Source organism: Rhyacophila brunnea, unplaced genomic scaffold (assembly GCF_057557595.1).
Source record: "Rhyacophila brunnea isolate RB1 unplaced genomic scaffold, BYU_Rbru_1.0 scaffold_3, whole genome shotgun sequence".
Lineage (NCBI taxonomy): Eukaryota > Metazoa > Arthropoda > Insecta > Trichoptera > Rhyacophilidae > Rhyacophila > Rhyacophila brunnea.
The window spans coordinates 13,442,301-13,460,882 of NW_028232965.1; the positions used below are offsets into that span (position 1 = coordinate 13,442,301).

Genomic DNA, 18,582 nt, shown 5'->3' on the forward strand with positions numbered 1-18,582 from the left:
AGCTAAAATAACGAGTTGACTTCGGGTTAACTCGGGAAAACTGAAAATAAGTCAACTTCGGTTCGTATACCAAGTAAAAAATATTTTTGTGAACATTCTGGTTATACTCACAGAATAAGAGTTGTATAGGCGTATGCATAGTAAATGTTATGTAGTAAATACTAGTGGGATAATTCATTGATAAGCAGGTATTTAAGAACTTTATCCAGAAATAAATTTCCTAGTTATCAAATAATCGCTTTGAATAAACAAATAATTTAATTTTCGATAAATTTAGTATGCAATAATATGTTTTTGACCATATACAGGAAAATTCGTATAAGAAGATATTAGAAATATCAGAAAATGCATTTGTGAAAAACCAACACGTGAAAAAATATATAACTATAATTTTAGAAAACAAAAAAAATAGATAAACATATCGTGGGTTTCAGATAAAATGTTATGAAGCGACCTAAGAATAAAATTGTTAGTAACTGCATTTCAATTATTAAAAAAAAAATAGAAATTTAATTTTATATAAATTGTTTCTATCATACTTACATTCTATTGTTTGATTTCATCGTAATAAAATTATTCGAATATTTTTCTTTTCTGTGTAAATACAGGTTTAAAATATTCATTATAATACCTTACAAATTATCAAGGTAAGACAGTCATAAGCGACGAAGACACCATTTTACACAGTTTACAAAAAAATATGAAGATTAAGGACTTTTTAACGTGTAATATCTCTGAAACCATTAAATTCTTCTAAAATATGTTCAACTTATCCGGAAAATCTCATAAATTCCTACTAATAAATCGAAGTGACTGACACACAAAAAACGTGGCGTTTACTCGTCATGTTTGTGGGTCCTTCAAAATCTCTTAACGTTATTGTACAAACAATTATACTTACGACATTGATCTTCGGGAATACATGTCCTATTAGAGTTGAGAATATATCCTGGTAAACATAGACACCCAGGATGGCAATCGATGGACATTAAGCATGGGAGAGCTCTTTCGCCATTAGTGGTCAGGCAATGTTCGGGACAATCAGACGTACATTCGGAGTAATATTCATTTGGTCCTTTACAATATACAGCTGTAAAATTGAATGATACTTATTTGATGTGATATATTATGTATACCTATACGACACTATTTTTCAAAACGGTTATTTTATAACAAAATTAGTATTTGCATAATTACTAATTTTAACAATATCACTGTCGACTATTGACTGATGAGAAGATATAGCATCTGGCGAATAAAAGAGCCCTTGTAAACAATCCTACGCATATACATTTGGGTTTGCAATTGCTAATTTAATTACTTCAGATGAGCATAATAGAAAAACGAACTCTACTTATTGCACTGGTTGTTTTCATCTCCATGACATTATTCTTGTTCATTAGACTTGTCTGCTTGAATATTCAATGTTCAATATTATACATTCTACATTTTACGTAGTTGAAAGATGAATTTAAAATACATTGCAATAAATATAAACCACCTATCGTTAGACAAACACCATTATACTTACGGCAATCTTTAATTCGAATGCATTTTTTTTCTTTGTTAAGAATAAAGCCAGCTTTACATTTGCAACCATTTTTGATGCATTCCTCTTGGCAAGGGTGAGCAAATGGATTATCTTTATTCTCGCAGGTTGTTGGGCATGGATCTCCACATGGCGTTGATTCTGCGTTTGGGTCACCATTGCACCCAGGTGAAACTGAAAAACAATACAAAAACTATATATATACTAAAAAAATGTTTATCTTTACACTAAAAAATACTGTGAAAAAGTGTTCGATATCTCTATAGATACCATATTTTATTTATGTAGAGCAGTTTTTATGATTGTGGACAGTGCAAAAATCATAAAAAATCGAATATATCAATGGTTTTCAAACGGCGCCCCAATAATTAATGTCTGTTGAAAGAGTGAGCCCGGTAAGCACTTATAAGCAACGAGGGATTGCAATACCGAATGAATATATTAATACCGGTATTTCGGCATTTCTTATTGAATACCGGTATTAATTCCGGTATTCATAAAAACTTATTATAGAAATAAAGAAGTGCCTATCAATAAAATATAACTATTAAAATCTATTTGAAATACTATAAAATTTATTGCAATCTACCTACATTTATTATGTTAACCTTTATAAATATGTATAATAGATGATAATATTTTAGAACTGTTAATTTTTACAAAATACTATTCCTGGTACAGGAAAATCTCTCTGAAATACAACGTTTGTTGGATGTATTATCAACGTTGGATCAATAGTTATAGAATAATTGGAGACATTTGCCACGAATGTCATCTTTTTCGAAATATGTTAATTTATTCATCGCGACAATTCTATAAGTATATTTGAGGGATTTCGTTTTTATATTATGTAACTTTTGTTGGTTTCAGTCAATATATTTGCATTTTGGCAGCATAAAATTTATACACTGTATATTTATACAATAAAAAATAACATTAATTCAATTTTGAAAACATGAACATGTATGCTTTCTTAATACCGGTATTTCGGATTTTTGAAACCGGTATTTCAGTATCGACAAATAATTGAATACCAGTTTGGAAATACCGGTATTGAAATCCCTATAAGCAACGTTCTACAACGATGCACCCTTTCTGATTAAGTCTGAAATTTTATGTTAATAATATATTACTTAAGAACCTAACATATTTTATCATTTTTTTTGATCAATTACATTTTAAATGATCAAAAGCAATAAAATTCTGTAAAAATCTCACACTTTACACATAAATATGGCGGGCACACCTCATAAAATCCTCTCCCCACGAAACTTTCTTTCATAAGTTGTGTTGTTCTTGATTCTAAATATATCGAATTGAAAAATTTTTCAGTAAATTAAACAAGACGTCACTAAAAGAATCAGTTGTTCATCACGATTTTTTTCAAATCAAGATAAACAGCTGGAATGTATGTCTGAGATCAACTAAGCTGACATAATAAATATGCTTTTTAAAAACAAATTTGTATCGGCTTACATGGCAATCATGGGTATGTAACACTTATCAGCCAATTTAATTCAAACAAAAATTTGTCAAAACACCTGTTCCGCTCCTGCGTATTGCTGGCTGCATCCCAGAGCATCGCGGCGCACCGTTTGAATAACCACTGCACTGTACACATACTCGACATTATATTACAAAAGATATGAAACTCATAAAAAATAGCACATAAATATATATATATATATATTATTGTTACTAATATAACAATAAATATAACACTCAATGGACGCATGTAGAATTTTTATGACAAATTATGTTCTGTTTGGCACGCGTCATTAGCACAATCCACGCATCGCATAGTTACGATCTTTTTAGAGCGTGCCTTAAGGGACCACATGTACCACGTAGGTCAAAATGGAGATTTTATGGTTAAGTGGTTAAGCTACAACATACGGCCGTAGCCATAAATTGACAAACGGTAAATGAAGTAGGGAGTAAGATCATGATAACGCACGTGTTTGAACATGTACCGTTAAAATAAAAAAAAAATCGGTTAGGTACATGTTCAAACACGCGCGTTAACATGATCTTACTCCATACTTCATTTATCGTTTGGCAGTTTGTGGCTACGGGTTGTAGCCTAACCACTGGCTAACAGTGCCAATATAAATGGCGTATTTCAAAAAAATACTACCTTATTCTTAGGTCAATAATTAATTCAAAATAATCATTATTCGAAGGATGTTTATCACATTTGAATAGTCAGAAACATAGCTTATAATTAGTATCTTTAGAATTATTTTCAAAAGTGTTAATCGTGCTCATTTTTTTAATAATGAAATATTTAATTCCTGTCAAATTTGGGATCAACGAGATTATAAAATATAATTTTTTATTGTAAATATTTCACTATGTAATGTTAACATTAATTTTACTAATGGTTTTATAAATGCGTTTAAAAATTAATAAACCTAAAAAAAATTTAACATCACTGCACATGGATGTACTGAAATATGACTATATACTAAGATACTAATTAGACCAAGAGGTTTAAAGGAATACTATTTTATGTAATAAAAATACTTTATGCAGTCATCAAATGTTTAAAATAAATATAAAGGATAATAAAGATTCAAAATTATATAAATAGATTATCTACAACATTTAAGGAATGTCCAGGATTATGCTCTGAAAATACAATAAAATCTCCATTTCGACCTACGTGGCGGCGCACGTAGGCCGTTAAATAGTACATTTCAGTGCTTAATTGAATAAAATATTGAAAAACTGAACATTGCGAACCTAATGAAAGATCCAAGGTTAATCAACCTCCCCGTGACATTGTGCGCTTCGTGACGATCGAACGCTTCCAGGAGCTATAATATGTAATAATAACTTTCCTTTCAATGTAATAATAATCTTTTACTACTGTTACCAAAATTTAATAATAATAATTAGAGTTTATCTCTCCTGTTTAATTGTTTATTTTAATAAATTAAACGAGTCGGCATGGACAACTTTTTACCCTAAACCCTATGTTTTTAATAAGATATACGTTCCATGATACAATGCTTGATTCACCTGTGCTCTTCCTCTACTCCAACTGCAAAATGAATGACTCCTGAGTACCTGAACTTTATTTTGAACCGCACCGCACTTATTAATACAGTATATACATACTCGACACTATGATACATATTAAAGAGATATGCTAACACAATATTCTTCACATTCACAAGTATTATCCAGAATATTATTGTTCATTAAACCCAAACCCTGGTAATAAAAATCGACATTTCACCTTGATATTCAAATTTCCATCCGGTGTTAATCATAATCAATAATATAATATCATGTCTATGAATTCCCAAAAGATTCAGTTATTATAGTATTATAATATATTTTATATGTCTTACCTTTTGGAGATGTAGCAGAAACAATGCTTATAATAAGCAAAAAATACCCAAACCTAAACATATTCTTAAAAAGACAGGAATTTATTTTCACATATATAACAACTTTAAAAAAGAAATCTAATTTAAATATTAGTGAGTGTAATGTTACTTGATGTATCTCTTCGAAGATAATATAACGAATGTCAATATTTCAATATTCTTTGTTATTTTATATCGATATAAAAATGTAATGTTTGATCACGTTTCAATCATTAAAAACGCCAATATAATAATATCATAAAGCGATATCACCTAGGTATTGTTTTAAAAAAAGGAGTTGCGATGTGATAAAATAGCTCATGCTTTCTTCTTGACGACCATTCTCAATGAAGTTTATTTAAAAAATATCTTCATCAATTGCATTGTAAGAAAAATATTTGTACAGCTTCCATAAACATATTCACATGTCTCGATATACATATCTTTCTTTTAACCTTCAATGAAAATATCGATTTTCAAAGTAAATGCAATCAGGTATTATAAATAGTCAAATTATTATAAAAACATGTAAAACATTTCATGTGGATTTATTTGTATATGTGTATGTACTATTTTTATTAACGTAATTATTATTATATTTATGCAACAGTAGGTATCAATTTATTTGAATATATTTAATACTTGTTTATTTGTTTTATATGACCTACAAATTAGTCATGCTATAATTAATAATTTTCTTTGTTATTAATGTCTTTGATATAGTTCAATTCATACTCTTCACAGCTTTAAAACTTCACATAGTTTGTTCTTTTTATGTTAACCAATTGAACTATAAAATATAATAATTCCTGCCGTCAAGGATGTTTCCGAATTTCCTTTTTATTTCAATAGTAATTTCGTTGTGGAAAAAGGGTAGATTAACACTATATGGCAGTGGCAAGAGGTGCCTGTTGAAGGTAGGTAGGCTGTGTTAGGTAACATTAAGGGGAGGAGGCATGCCAGCAGAGAACCTAGCGGAAAAATACGAAGCTTGCAATTTGAGATTTTTTTTTGATAATTTACAATTTCAACTGTATAAATTAATAAATATTGTCATGATATTTTATAACATGACACACTATTTTTTATGATGGCAAACACTACGCAAAAGATCAACAGGATCACGCCTGCGCACGGGATAGTTTGTACGCAGTTCGTCAAACTGTTTCCGGCGCTAAACGAGATAGCGGGCTTTGGACATGAAGGTGAAGCAGGAGTCGGCCTCTCAGTTTTTAGCTTTCGACCGAAGCAGACGTCTTTCTGAAAGTTCCGAGCCAAGGGAACCGGGGCACATGGCCTTGATTTCTTGACGTTTTGGAGACGTTGATGATGGCCCACTGAAGGACGTTCCCATCATGCCAGGAGATTGAAGGAAGCCCCATGGACCTGACGCATTCGAGGACGGCGAAGGAAACTGAAGAGCCTATTTTTGTATTTGGTATTTATTGTTGTTCTCTTTATGTTACGGTCCACCGAACTAGCTTTTGATTTTTGTGCTAAATTGTCTAAATATTATATGGCATTAGGCGCTCGTGATTCATTTGATTAATTATACAACTTTATACACTGTTGCCCGGAAGTAAATTTTATATATATTAATTATACATTTGTTGAAATTTCTTTACACGCTTTTTATTTAATTTACCTTTCATCATATTGTCTCTATTGCATTTCATAGAGTGGCGCTCAAACCGAGATTTCATATTAATTCAATTTTTATATGTCTTTTATTAATACAGGAACACACACGAATGAGTGAAGTAACCGGACAGGTAATTGTCAATCTACTCACGACCCTGCATCTTCCCGCAAGTCTCATGCTCTCCGCGTATCCTATCCCATTCCATATCCCATATCCACTCCTCTTTTCCTTACGTCACAATCCGATCAATTGTCACAATTCCCACCTTTCCCTAAATCCCCATCCTATCCAAACCCCCGTCAAACTCAATATGACAATATGTATCTGAAAACATTAAAAAAAATAAATTTAATTCAAAGATAAACTTACAATTGTAAAAAAAATAATAAAATGTGAATTCGTTGCAGGGTCATATCTTATTATTAAATTATATATTATGGTCATATGTATTATTAAAATTTAGTTAATTAAGTTTTAAATTATTGACCGTTTAGATTTTTGACTAATTCATGATTTTAATAGTTTTATATTTATTTTAAAAAGCATCGATTTTTATAAAAATATAAATGTGTATAACTTGAAATCCTTTTTATTTATATCAAAATTTATTTTACGTTTAGTCCCAATATTGAGACTCGTGGAGGTTTTGATATTGTTTGCGTGTGCGTGTGCACCATCTACTTTTTCACGGAATTTATCAGAAGAAGCCCGTAGAACTAGACTACTAACATATCAGAGTGCATTTGGTGCTTAAACATTCTTTTTAAACAGCCAATTGAAAAAATTCCATTGATAAACTCATTGGAGAGTTTTTATTTAAAGTTTTTTCATTATTTTAGATTGAAACCAAAATATTCTAAAATTTATCATAACCTGTGATAAAAATTCAAATTTGAAAAGAAACAACGAACAAGCATACATATTATGTATTTTCTATATTTTAATTCAATATAAAGTAGATACAAACAAATCGCATGTTTTTCTATCATAAATTTTATACAAAACGAAAATTCGATGTCATAGTATAGTATTATATTTTTATACACCCATAGTTAAATGAGAAATCTCTTATCCTGGATTTTCTATATGGTAGGTAATGTGGCTTAGATTTAAAATCTTTAAAATATCCTATTTAACATTATGTGAAAATCTGTGCTGTCTTCTTAATGGAAAAATATTTATTTATATTTTTGTTTGTTTGTATTTAGTGATAAGTACCACGTTTTTATTAGCTCGTATTATTGTTTGTCCGTTACAGATTTTTCTTGTGCAGTACAAATTTTTTCTTGTTTGTCAAAGACTTTTAACTAACTTCCCGACTAGCTAGACATTTGAAACTTTTAGAATAATATTATCAAAACACGACGGGAATGCATTTTTTTTTAAATACTTTTGGCCATCTTTAAGCAGAATTAAATTCATTTTCAGTTAATTCTGTTTTGCATGTTTCGGAAAAAAATCGTTAAAAGTAATATTTACTACTCACTATTATTGGTTGGTAGGTGGGCCCTAGCAACTAAATTATTAATAGATACGTGCATTACTATAGAAATCAATATGAAGTGTCAAAATTACATTTCAGTATTCTATATTTATTAATACATAGAATTGTCAAGTTTATATGATTCAAAAGAAAATTTAAAAACGTGGTATATAAAAAGTTCTTTTCACCTTGTAATTATTTAGGTTTTAATTAGCCAATCTTATAATAATTAATGGTTTTATTCTTTAAAAAAATATTTAATAATGTATAATTATACATAGGTTTTGATTTTTAATGAATTGTTTCGGATAAAAATCTCTTACTTTTACTCCGTTCATAAAAACGATATGAATATTTTAGATGATAAAAAATATATATTTAACATTTGAATATGTATTTTAAGTAATGCACAAAAAAAAAAACTACAAAATACATACAACCGACACAAAACTGCTTTTGGTTGTTTGATTCCGTCGATATTTTTGATTAAGATTAAAGTGATATATGTTGCTAAAATGAATAATCTTACAATGGATGAATGTAAGTAATATGGGAATTTTGTTAAAATAAACATAATCAATTTAGTATTCAATCAAAGCGATTTATATTGACATAATATACATGTAAACTTTATTGTATTGTATATAAATAATATATGTTAATAAAAAATAAAGTATTATTTATATATACCGTCATCAAATGTGAAACAAATAAATACAAATATAATTAAGCATATAATTAATATGAATCTGAATAAGGTTCAATCCTTCGACATTTCCAAAGTGGCACGCAGGTTGGGTTGTCGTCGCTCCATTTTACATAACCTTTCTTGCATTGGCACCCTTCATCCTTGCAATGCATCCTGCATGGCGAAAATTTTGGCCTTCGACATGTTCCACCAAGACACGGATTAGGGCACTTGACTAATTCGGCATTCCGATCAGGACAACCTTCAAAATTACAAATTTAATATAAGTTATTTGGCATAATTGGCTGCGCCTTATATAGTAGACTGTAGTAGGAAAAGGGTGATTTGTATGCTGGGATAGGAGGGTTATACAGGGTGGACGCGCTGGGCTGTTCCCACACTCACCACTTCTATTATCACTCTTCCACGTTAACTTGTTGTTGAATCAGCTTATGTGGTTATGTGACTAATGATGAACACTGACTGAGTTATTAATAGTGTTTCTGGAGCACAAAGGATAAGGTTGGGGTAGGAAAGAAATTTGTATTGGCTTAGGGCGGCCATAATTGGACCAAACATGCCTTCCCTCTTACCGTTTTACCGTTACTATTTTATATTCAACGTGTATTTCATCACTCAATACACTTTAAGTATATATTAGTTTATGCCATAATTTATATTATACTGACAAGATAAACATGAAATAAGGAAGTGATAAGTCATATGAAACTTTTTTTAGCGGTGCAATATATATTTTGTTTTTAAATTCTATTATATCGTTTAATTTGAATTTTTCTTGAATTATTGTTTTTTATTTTATTTCTTCTGCTATAAAATAAATTTTTGCTTTATTTTTTCTCTACTAAGTTGATTTACCTGTACTTTTTGTTCTAAATGTCATATTGTGAACGTCTTAGCTCAATGTGTCTTTTTTAAATAAATAAAAGTAAAAATAACCTCTGGAAGTTAATAACTTATTAAAACCTATCATTAACGATCACATTAAGATGTTTTACCCAAATTCAGATAAAAGTTTTACTAATACGTAGATTTTTGATTTTACAACCATTTTAAAAATCATAATATCGTATTCGTTACATAAATAGCCTAGAATCAAAATAATTACATTCCCAAAAAATCGGGTTTTCAAAAAACTGCAAAAACCGGTGGTTTTTTGAATTAAAAAAAAGTAACGAACCATCATGAATATACTTAAGTGAGATAAACCTTTTTTATAAATATATATAAATTTCTGAAATTTTTCCTCTTTGGGATGCGAAATCCGTTATAACAATATAAGAAATACATAATATCCTGATTCGTTAGAAAGGCATTAGTTCCAAAACAGAATCCACCCAATACTGATATTTGGTAGTAATTTTAATATGGTTTAAATTGAATTTGATAGGTACGTAAAGAATCCCTGGGCATATTTAAGTAAAAATAAACAACATAATAGTTTTGATTATAGGCTATCCATATCTACCTACTTAATTAAATTGGTAGTTTTTACGGAGCATAAAATTTTAGGCATATATTATTCTTACGTTTAGGACACTGTTCTGGGAGTATGCAGTTTTTATCGTCATCTAGAACATAGCCGTCTTTACAAAAGCATCCAGATACACATATACTCGAACAATCGATACTTGAATCTTTATTTCTGCATGTTAATGGACATGCCGTGCCACATGATTTGTAGATGTAGTTTTTACGAATACACTTATTGGATGGCTCTACAAAAAATACAGTAAACGTTAGGTTTGATACTTTTTATTGAATGACGACTTTGTGAGAGTCTTATCAGGGAGAAAAGTCATGAAAATCTTGCTTTAAACATTCTTTTCTCTCACGATAACACGTCGATTACATGCTTACAAAAGTACCACTAGAAGAAATTAAAGGACATCGGCGATGGAGAAGGTTCATAGCATCATAGAGAAGGTTGATAAGTAAAAAGTATAATAAGATTAAATATTACTTAACAATTAATGTAGGTAATAAATAATTAACAAACTAAATACAATATGACGTCATACTATGAATCGTTTGAAAAAAAATAATATCAAAAATATTACCACAGACAAAAAATATTATTTTTTACCCAAGTTTTACATATTATTGGAATACCTACTGCATTTTTTCTTTGGTATGCATATGGAATTTTCTCTGACGTAACCCGACTTACAGAAATATCCGACACGGCACTCAGTAGTGCAAATTGGGAAAGGATTATCGCACGATCCATCACACGATCCACAGGTTGAATACACTTCATTTATTCCGCATTCTTCTTCTACATAAAAATATAGTTTTAATAAAGTATTTATAAAATTGAGAAATACTTGCATATTGTAAAATTAATATAGAGTTAACATTTTTATAATTTATATACATTATTAATAATTTAATAAATGTATGCTGTCGACAATTGATATATCTATTCTATATAATTGATCGGGATTGTTTGTGTTTAATGGTAGTTTTACCTTCTGGGCACTCTTCAGGTAGTATGCAATTGTTGTCGTCATCTAAGACATAACTGTCTTTACAAAAACATCCAGAAACACACTCGTCTGAAGGTTCGATGGGTTGATGTTTAGTTTTGCATGTTTTTGGAGTTGTTGGTCCACACTCTTTGAAAATATAGTTTTTGCCTGAGCATTCCTCTAGAAAAAGAAACATTATTATCGAATTTTTTGTATTTTCCAGTGTTTTTCCACTTTAGAGTGTACTTTCCAAAGATATTTATACTTTTACATATAATTGTAAATCTGAATTATTCAACTCAGGCGCGCACACAAAAAAATGGTTCGGGGGGGGGGGGTCCATTGTGAAAAAATATCCATAATGGGTTAATAATTTAAGGTAACGGGAGGGGGTAGGGTTAACAGAATCCAGCAAGACCCACTAACTGACACATTTACCCCGCAACATTACCCATACCTTGGTACTCTGTACTATGAGTCTAGCTTTAAATACCTGGCTTGCAGGTATAACTAAGGATGTATATCTAGAAGTTATTGTGAGCTATCGCATCCACAAGTAGTATGCGCATGGCTTTATGGTCATTATTATTAGGATTGTGAGTGTCCGTTTATGTCGTCCCCACTATGTTGTCTTTTAGACACGCTGCATGGAAATATTAAAGCAATTGATGCCCCAGATAGTCGTGCTAATGTATGCTTGCCACAGATCTTCCAGTTGCCAAAATAGAATGGCGAGAAGAGACGGGTCAACCCTGTCGACTGCAAAATCATCTGGCTTACGATCCTCAGTTATAAAGTCCTGACGAAGAATAAGTAAAAATTAATTTACCTCAATAATTTGTATTTTTATTTGGGGGGAGGGGGGGTCTCGATGCCTCTATGTATGCGCGCCTGATTCAACTATTAATTGTAATAACTAATAACATATTTTCACCCCACCACATAATGCGTATTTATACCATTGGCGAAGGGTGGAGGCTGGCAGTTAAGATCCGACATAAATAATAGTGCACACTAAACTTTGTCAGTCATATATTTCATACGTATTTGTTTTCATTATGTAATTGAGTCGTCAAAGATTACCGCAATCATTTGGTGGGACGCATACTATTTATTATTCGTAGAATTGCGATGGAAACTTCGTTTACAATCCCATCCCGTGACACATGCCGTGAAGGTGCAATTGATGGTGGCATAGTAAAGAAATTAATTAGTGATATGTAATATCGTATTTAAATAAATTTCATCAACTTAAATGACTTACCACACTCAGATGGATGAATGCAAATCCCATTACTATCTCTGATGAAGGGCTCCTTGCAAATACAGCCAGGGTTGCATATTGGTTTGCAGAGGTAATTTTTACCATAGGTGTCGCAATTCAGTTGGCAGGAGTTATTTCCGCATTTAGAATATTCTTCGTTCACTCCAGTGCAGATATTATTTGCAGCTATTATGATAAATACATAGTATACGTTATTCTCTTCCCTTTAATAATATTAATAAGTAGGTATTATAAACAATATTTTCTTTCGACCATGTCCGATCCTAATAGGATCATATGGGCCTCCACAGAGTAGAGGTTTGTGTTGACAGATTTTTTTTTTACGAGAAATGGATGTCAGCCACTTGCTCAACCTATTAGGTCCATACCCTGACACACACACATTGAAAAACAATATGTGTACTTGCCAGACCCAGAATTCGAACCTGGGACCCACGGCGTTATAGTACAATGCTTAAGCCGCGCGGCCACCGTGGGCGTTACAATATTTATAAAATACGAGTATGATAAATTACAATTATTGATGACATTTTTGTGTTCAGGTTTTATTTTTCAAATTCAAATTTTATCAAGAGGATAGGTTTTCTCGAATAAATAAAGTTATTACATAGGTACTTTTAATATTAGTATTAGTTTCATAATCAGTTGAAACGTCTCGCTCATTGATTTAAGTTGTCATATTGTTGTTGTAGGTACATGTTAACATTTGGCGTATCATTCAATACATTTTATACCGAAATGAGCTTAGTTGTAAATTCGAACACCTGACGATTTATGATGGTATATCTATTTATAGTTCTCTTATCAGACTAATAAAGCCAAAAAAATATCTGACTGTCTGTCACCAAATCAGATCGGCTGTCCCCTGTCGTCTGCCGGACTGAGACATTTAGATCATAAAGAAATTGGCAGAAATTGTTTTATCAGTGTGATAAAACTTGTTGAAGTCTGATAGAACAGATAATTACCACTCAGTTGGGCATATTATATGAAACAGCAACTAAGCACAGATATTACGGTTGCTATTTGGGTACTCTTGGCGTATTTGGGGGACTGGATAAGATATTTTACATACTAGCGGACATAGAAAGCGCCTAGTTTAAAATCCCCCTAAAACGGATTTGAAATTCTTTGAGTTATATATGTATTTAGATGAATATTTTTGTTACTTATATGATGGCCAAAGATTGAACTTTAAAAAACGCCAAAAAAACTCAATACGTATGATCAAAAATTAGGGTAAATTTCAAAACCCGCTAAGACGGTTGGGTGTGCTTTTCAAAATACCCCTAAAATGGAAAGCCAAAATATTCTTTAGAATGTAACGAATTAAAAAATAAATACATAAAGTTCACAGATTTAATAGATATGAGTTTGTCATTTTTCTCAAAACTACCCTTTTAGGGGCTTTTGAAACTAGGCACATCTGTCAGGGTATTTAATAACGTGTATTCAGTGACGTCCCTAGACAAAATACCGCCCCATTTTTTATACAATATTTTTTATCATCCGTGCTCGTGTCGTTTCTGGTCACCAAGGACTTCGAAGGGCAACGGGAGTAAGCTAGACATTATGAACCCTACAAAAATATTACAGCCCTGTTTAACATTTTATGTTAATTAATACATTTTGTTTCCAAACAGTGAGCTGATTTTTTTTAAAGGAAATTTATTTTCATTAAGTACTCAGTTTAGGTAGCTATTTCTATATATACCAAATGATTCTCCTCGATTTGCCGCCCTTCGAGTAACTGCCGCCCCCAAGCGACGCCTAATCTGCCTACCCCCACGGGACGTCACTGCGTGTATTTGTTAATTATCTGTGATATAACTTATACTAATAAACAAAATTATAATCATAATGATAATATTATGTCAATTTTATTAGAGGTGTTATGTATTTTTATATGAAACATTTTTTTTAATAACAAAATAAAAAAACAACCAGCTTTAAAGTATTATCTTTTAATTAAAATATTCACGGCATTGGCGCACTATGACTAATAGATGGCGTATGTAATGTATTTTTTTCAGAGTTGCGATTAATATTTTCCCCATATTTTACTCTCTTAGTTAAATTGAAAGTATACTTAATTGTTAAAGGACTAAGAATTATAGCTGCCTTTGAAATCGTAGGTCAAATCTCGTAAAACAGGAAAAGATTTAAACAATATATGAATACAATTGAAGTTTATCTATAGATTGGGAAAACTTACGACAATCTTCCTCAGGAATACACTCTCCATCTTGTCTCGCGTATCCCGGTTTACAGTAGCAACCTTTGCGACAAATTCTGGCATACATACATGTTGGCTTTAGATTCTCACACGATGGGTCACAAGTACCGCAATCTTTCCACACTTCGTTTTCTCCACATTGACTATCTAAATAAAAGATTTAGACAAATTCAGAAATATTAAACAAATTTTTCTCTATATGGAAAGTGAAGCAGAAAATGGTTACTCTGAAAATTATTTAAAATTATTTCGGGATTAATTTGTAGCAAATTTCACACTATAATCGCCCTCATCTGTTACAAATTACAAACAATGAATGCAGTATTCAATTTTCCACAAAGCCGAGTTTGGAGCCAAGACTGGAGAAAAAAAATAATATTATTTTTTTAATATTTATTTGATCCTGTGCATGATGCCAATGGGTTTGGCTGGCTAACAACTAACTGATCCTCTAAAATAGTTTGTGAACTGAATCTTCCTTCAGTCTATGGAGGTTTATTTGCTTTGTTTAGCAGCAAATGTGATGATTTACCTTTTCTCACAATCAGTCAATACTAAATAAAAAAAATGTCGAGATTATTTGTGAGAATTGCTTATGTAATTTTATTTAAATAAAAACCCCTCGAATTTCACGAAGAAATCAACACTGCAATGATTATCTGTCTATATGCTGTTACAATGTTTTATTTAAACAATGAAGTGATTAATGTTGGTGATATTGTTCAAATGTTTATGTATTCTGTTGCCATTGACAAACAAGCAAGCAATGGTCCTTTGATTAACGTGCGTTTATTGTCAAATAAATGGGCACATGTTAAAAAGACTAGCGCACGGGTAAAGCGACTTACATCGAACCTCTGTAATTGTTATATACAGAGTGTGATGTGATATGGCCACGTATCTTTAGAATGTCCTGTGTTTCTGGAGAAAATCTTACGCTACAGAATTCTTTGGTTAACCAAAAATCCTTATATTCAGGATTTTCCACCAATTCTATCGATATTTCTGTTATCTTTTAAGTAGTTTAAGTATTCGTGGGAGATTCTTTTTTCTACTTGAAATTTTAATAAATGACTTAATAAATCATTAACAATTCTTGCACAAGCAATGGGTAGGTACTTAATAATTCTAGAGAACACGATTATTCAATTGCTTTAAATTATAATGTGTCTAGCTTAAACAACACGACCATGTACGATATGTACTCAATTATTGAAGAGCTAACTGCTGCATAAAAATATTTTTTTTTAAATGAGAGGTTAGTAATATTATTCGCCCTGTCCGAAATGCTAAGATTTTATTTTTTATTGAATTTTTAGTATTTTGAGTGTACTATGAATACCTTTTTACTACTATCATAAAATGAATACCGTACTATAAAATACATAGTGTAATGAAATAATATTTAATATTATATATTATGTATCTACTGTAATAGTACCGTTGGTAGCACAGAGATGGCGTTGATGGATGACATATCGTTTTATTGCACAGCACATGCGCGAGATCGCAGTACGAGTCCGTTTCATGTATCATTGCAGCGGTTAGAATGCGTTAGTTTATTTAACATGAACCAATAAATGGTTGTACATGATGCATTTGTGTAATGGGATAAGTTTACAAAATACTATAGGATTTGTTTGTGGACATAGTAAGTATCTTGGTCTCTAATATGCATCGTAGTTTGGCATATATATGATGCTAATGATAATAATAACTTAAAATCTTAAGGGATCATAATATTTAAAAATATATTATTATATTATGTACTATAACTTAGAGTTTTTATCTTACCACAATCCTCTGGTAATACGCAGTCTCCCTTTGAGTTTCTGAAATATCCTTCACTGCAATCACATCCAGGATTGCATACTAGGAAATTACATGTTATATCTTGGCCAAGAGTAGCACAGGTTTCGCCACAAGGTGATAAGCAATCAGTGTAGACTTCGTTGTCTTTTGGACACACATTGTTTTCTTGAAATTATTGAATAAAATTATAATAGATACACTTTAAATAGAAATTAAACTATGTAACAGAAAAAAAGTTTTATTTACCTACTCTCAATAATATAGAAAAAACTGATCTTTGTTTTTAGTTATGTACCTACATATTTCAGCTAATGAGCCCACTATTAGATTACACCCCTCAATCTAATTAATAGTTTCGAATACAATATTGTAATGATGAATTTATTTGTAGTAGATCCGATTATCCTATTACTTTATTTTACCTCATAATATGTTTTTATTAAATTATATTCATACCACATTGTGTTGGCTTGATACAGAGATTTATAATACTTCTTATAAATCCACTTTTACAAACGCATCCTGGTTTGCAAATAGGCGTACAAGAAAGTGTTTCACCAAAATTACTACAAGTTACTCGGCAGTTTTCATCAGCACAATCTGAAAGCTCTTCGTTTTGTCTGCATGTCAAATTATCTGAAAGCATAAGTTAAACAGATATACATAAAAACACAAAGAAGAAGATCACGTGAACAAAACAAACGAAAAGTCATTGATTAGTAATTTTAATAGATATAGTAATAAAATAATGACCGAAATAAAATTATCGAAAAATAATCACCACAGTCTTTTGGAAGCACACAATCTTTTTTTGAATTCCAAATGTATCCTTTTTTACATTTACACCCTGGATTACTAATTCCTCTGCATGTTGTTTCAAGCGTAGGATTTGTACAGGTATTTCGGCAGCCGTTGTTCCCACATTCTGACCAAACTTCATTTTTCCGACAATTTTTTGATTCTGAAAAATAAAAAAAAAATAAGCAGGTACCTAGGTAGTAGATATATAAATAATTTTTACAATACTTAATTGAAGTTTCTGAATATAATTGGTTGATTAAAAATGGGGACATATTGATTAAAAAATCTGATTATACCAGACTATTGTTAGGATTCGATAGTAAAAAAAAATATTTCCAAAGTAGGCATACAAAGTATGTAGATATATTTTTATGATTCCATGAATAAATTGCAAAAAGATTTAAATGAAGACTTTAAATTCTGAAAAAATCACGTAAATACATAGATTTTTAATTCTAATTACTGGCTTATTTAATAGTTTTATTACTTTTCATATTTCGATTAATTGATTATATTATTTAACCAATATTATTTATTTAATTTTTCTTTACATAATGTTATAAAACTACATAAATCATAAGCCAAACTACTTATTATACTATACTGAACGACAGGCAAGGTTAAACTAAATAATTTCAGAAATATTCTATTATAGACGTGGACTCAAAACACCACTCCTAATATTGCATTTACGAATCGTGAAGTTATCTTTGGAGTCATTCTAATTGATTAATCAATTGTCATTTCGGTGGATCAAAAATATTACATAATATTATTTACTAACTTGCAAAAACAATAATTGATAACATGCACAACAAAACCGCTGTTTGAACGGCTTTCATGATAACTTTGAAATTATTACTTCAAATTATATATTAATAAAGAATGATCCAGAGTAAAGTAAAATATTCTCAAAATTTTAACATGTTTTTTTTTTACAAATTATTTGCAGGTAAACTGATAAAAATATTTGATGTGTCTGTATTTATTCTACAAACTTAAAATATTATGTCAAAATGGAATAAATATTTTATTATATATATTTTTATGTAAATGTTTAATCAAGTTTTTTAAATTCAACTATGAATGATATGCTGGCCTAAAAAAACATGCGTTTACAACGTTATGTCAATTATGTAATAAATGTATCTATATTTCTGTACTACTTAATAAATTATGTTTATATATATATACCTATCTGTTCGGTTAAAACTCAAAGA

General features: G+C 30.5%; 2 protein-coding genes across 8 annotated transcripts in view; both read right to left on the reverse strand.

Annotated features, from left to right (window-relative positions):
• The window catches only part of LOC147067903 (zonadhesin-like), a 32,935-nt gene extending 27,843 nt beyond the window's left edge, over nt 1-5,092 (reverse strand). For all 3 annotated transcript variants that reach the window (XM_085953112.1, XM_085953111.1, XM_085953113.1), the window contains exons 1-3: nt 4,909-5,092; nt 1,532-1,723; nt 902-1,090 (exon numbers count right to left, since the gene is read on the reverse strand). In XM_085953112.1, the coding sequence (XP_085809238.1) occupies nt 902-1,090; nt 1,532-1,723; nt 4,909-4,969 (442 nt within the window). In that variant the 5' untranslated portion in view covers nt 4,970-5,092. The remainder of the gene's footprint in view (nt 1-901; nt 1,091-1,531; nt 1,724-4,908) is intronic.
• Nucleotides 5,093-8,637: 3,545 nt separating this feature from the next.
• On the reverse strand, nt 8,638-18,380 carry LOC147067904 (zonadhesin-like). 5 transcript variants are annotated; one of them, XM_085953118.1, is made up of 10 exons: nt 18,147-18,379; nt 17,343-17,522; nt 17,018-17,197; nt 16,544-16,726; nt 14,729-14,896; nt 12,493-12,678; nt 11,229-11,408; nt 10,874-11,035; nt 10,287-10,475; nt 8,645-9,001 (listed from the first exon to the last, which is right to left on the reverse strand). In XM_085953118.1, the coding sequence occupies exons 1-10, from the start codon at nt 18,202-18,204 to the stop codon at nt 8,790-8,792; spliced, it is 1,698 nt and encodes a 565-aa protein (XP_085809244.1). In that variant the 5' UTR covers nt 18,205-18,379; the 3' UTR covers nt 8,645-8,789. The 5 variants fall into 5 exon arrangements, with proteins under 5 accessions (XP_085809247.1, XP_085809244.1, XP_085809245.1 ...); XM_085953119.1 differs by lacking the exon at nt 10,874-11,035 and having other exon boundaries at nt 8,652-9,001; XM_085953120.1 differs by lacking the exon at nt 17,018-17,197 and having other exon boundaries at nt 8,654-9,001.
• Between the last annotated feature and the right edge of the window lie 202 nt (nt 18,381-18,582).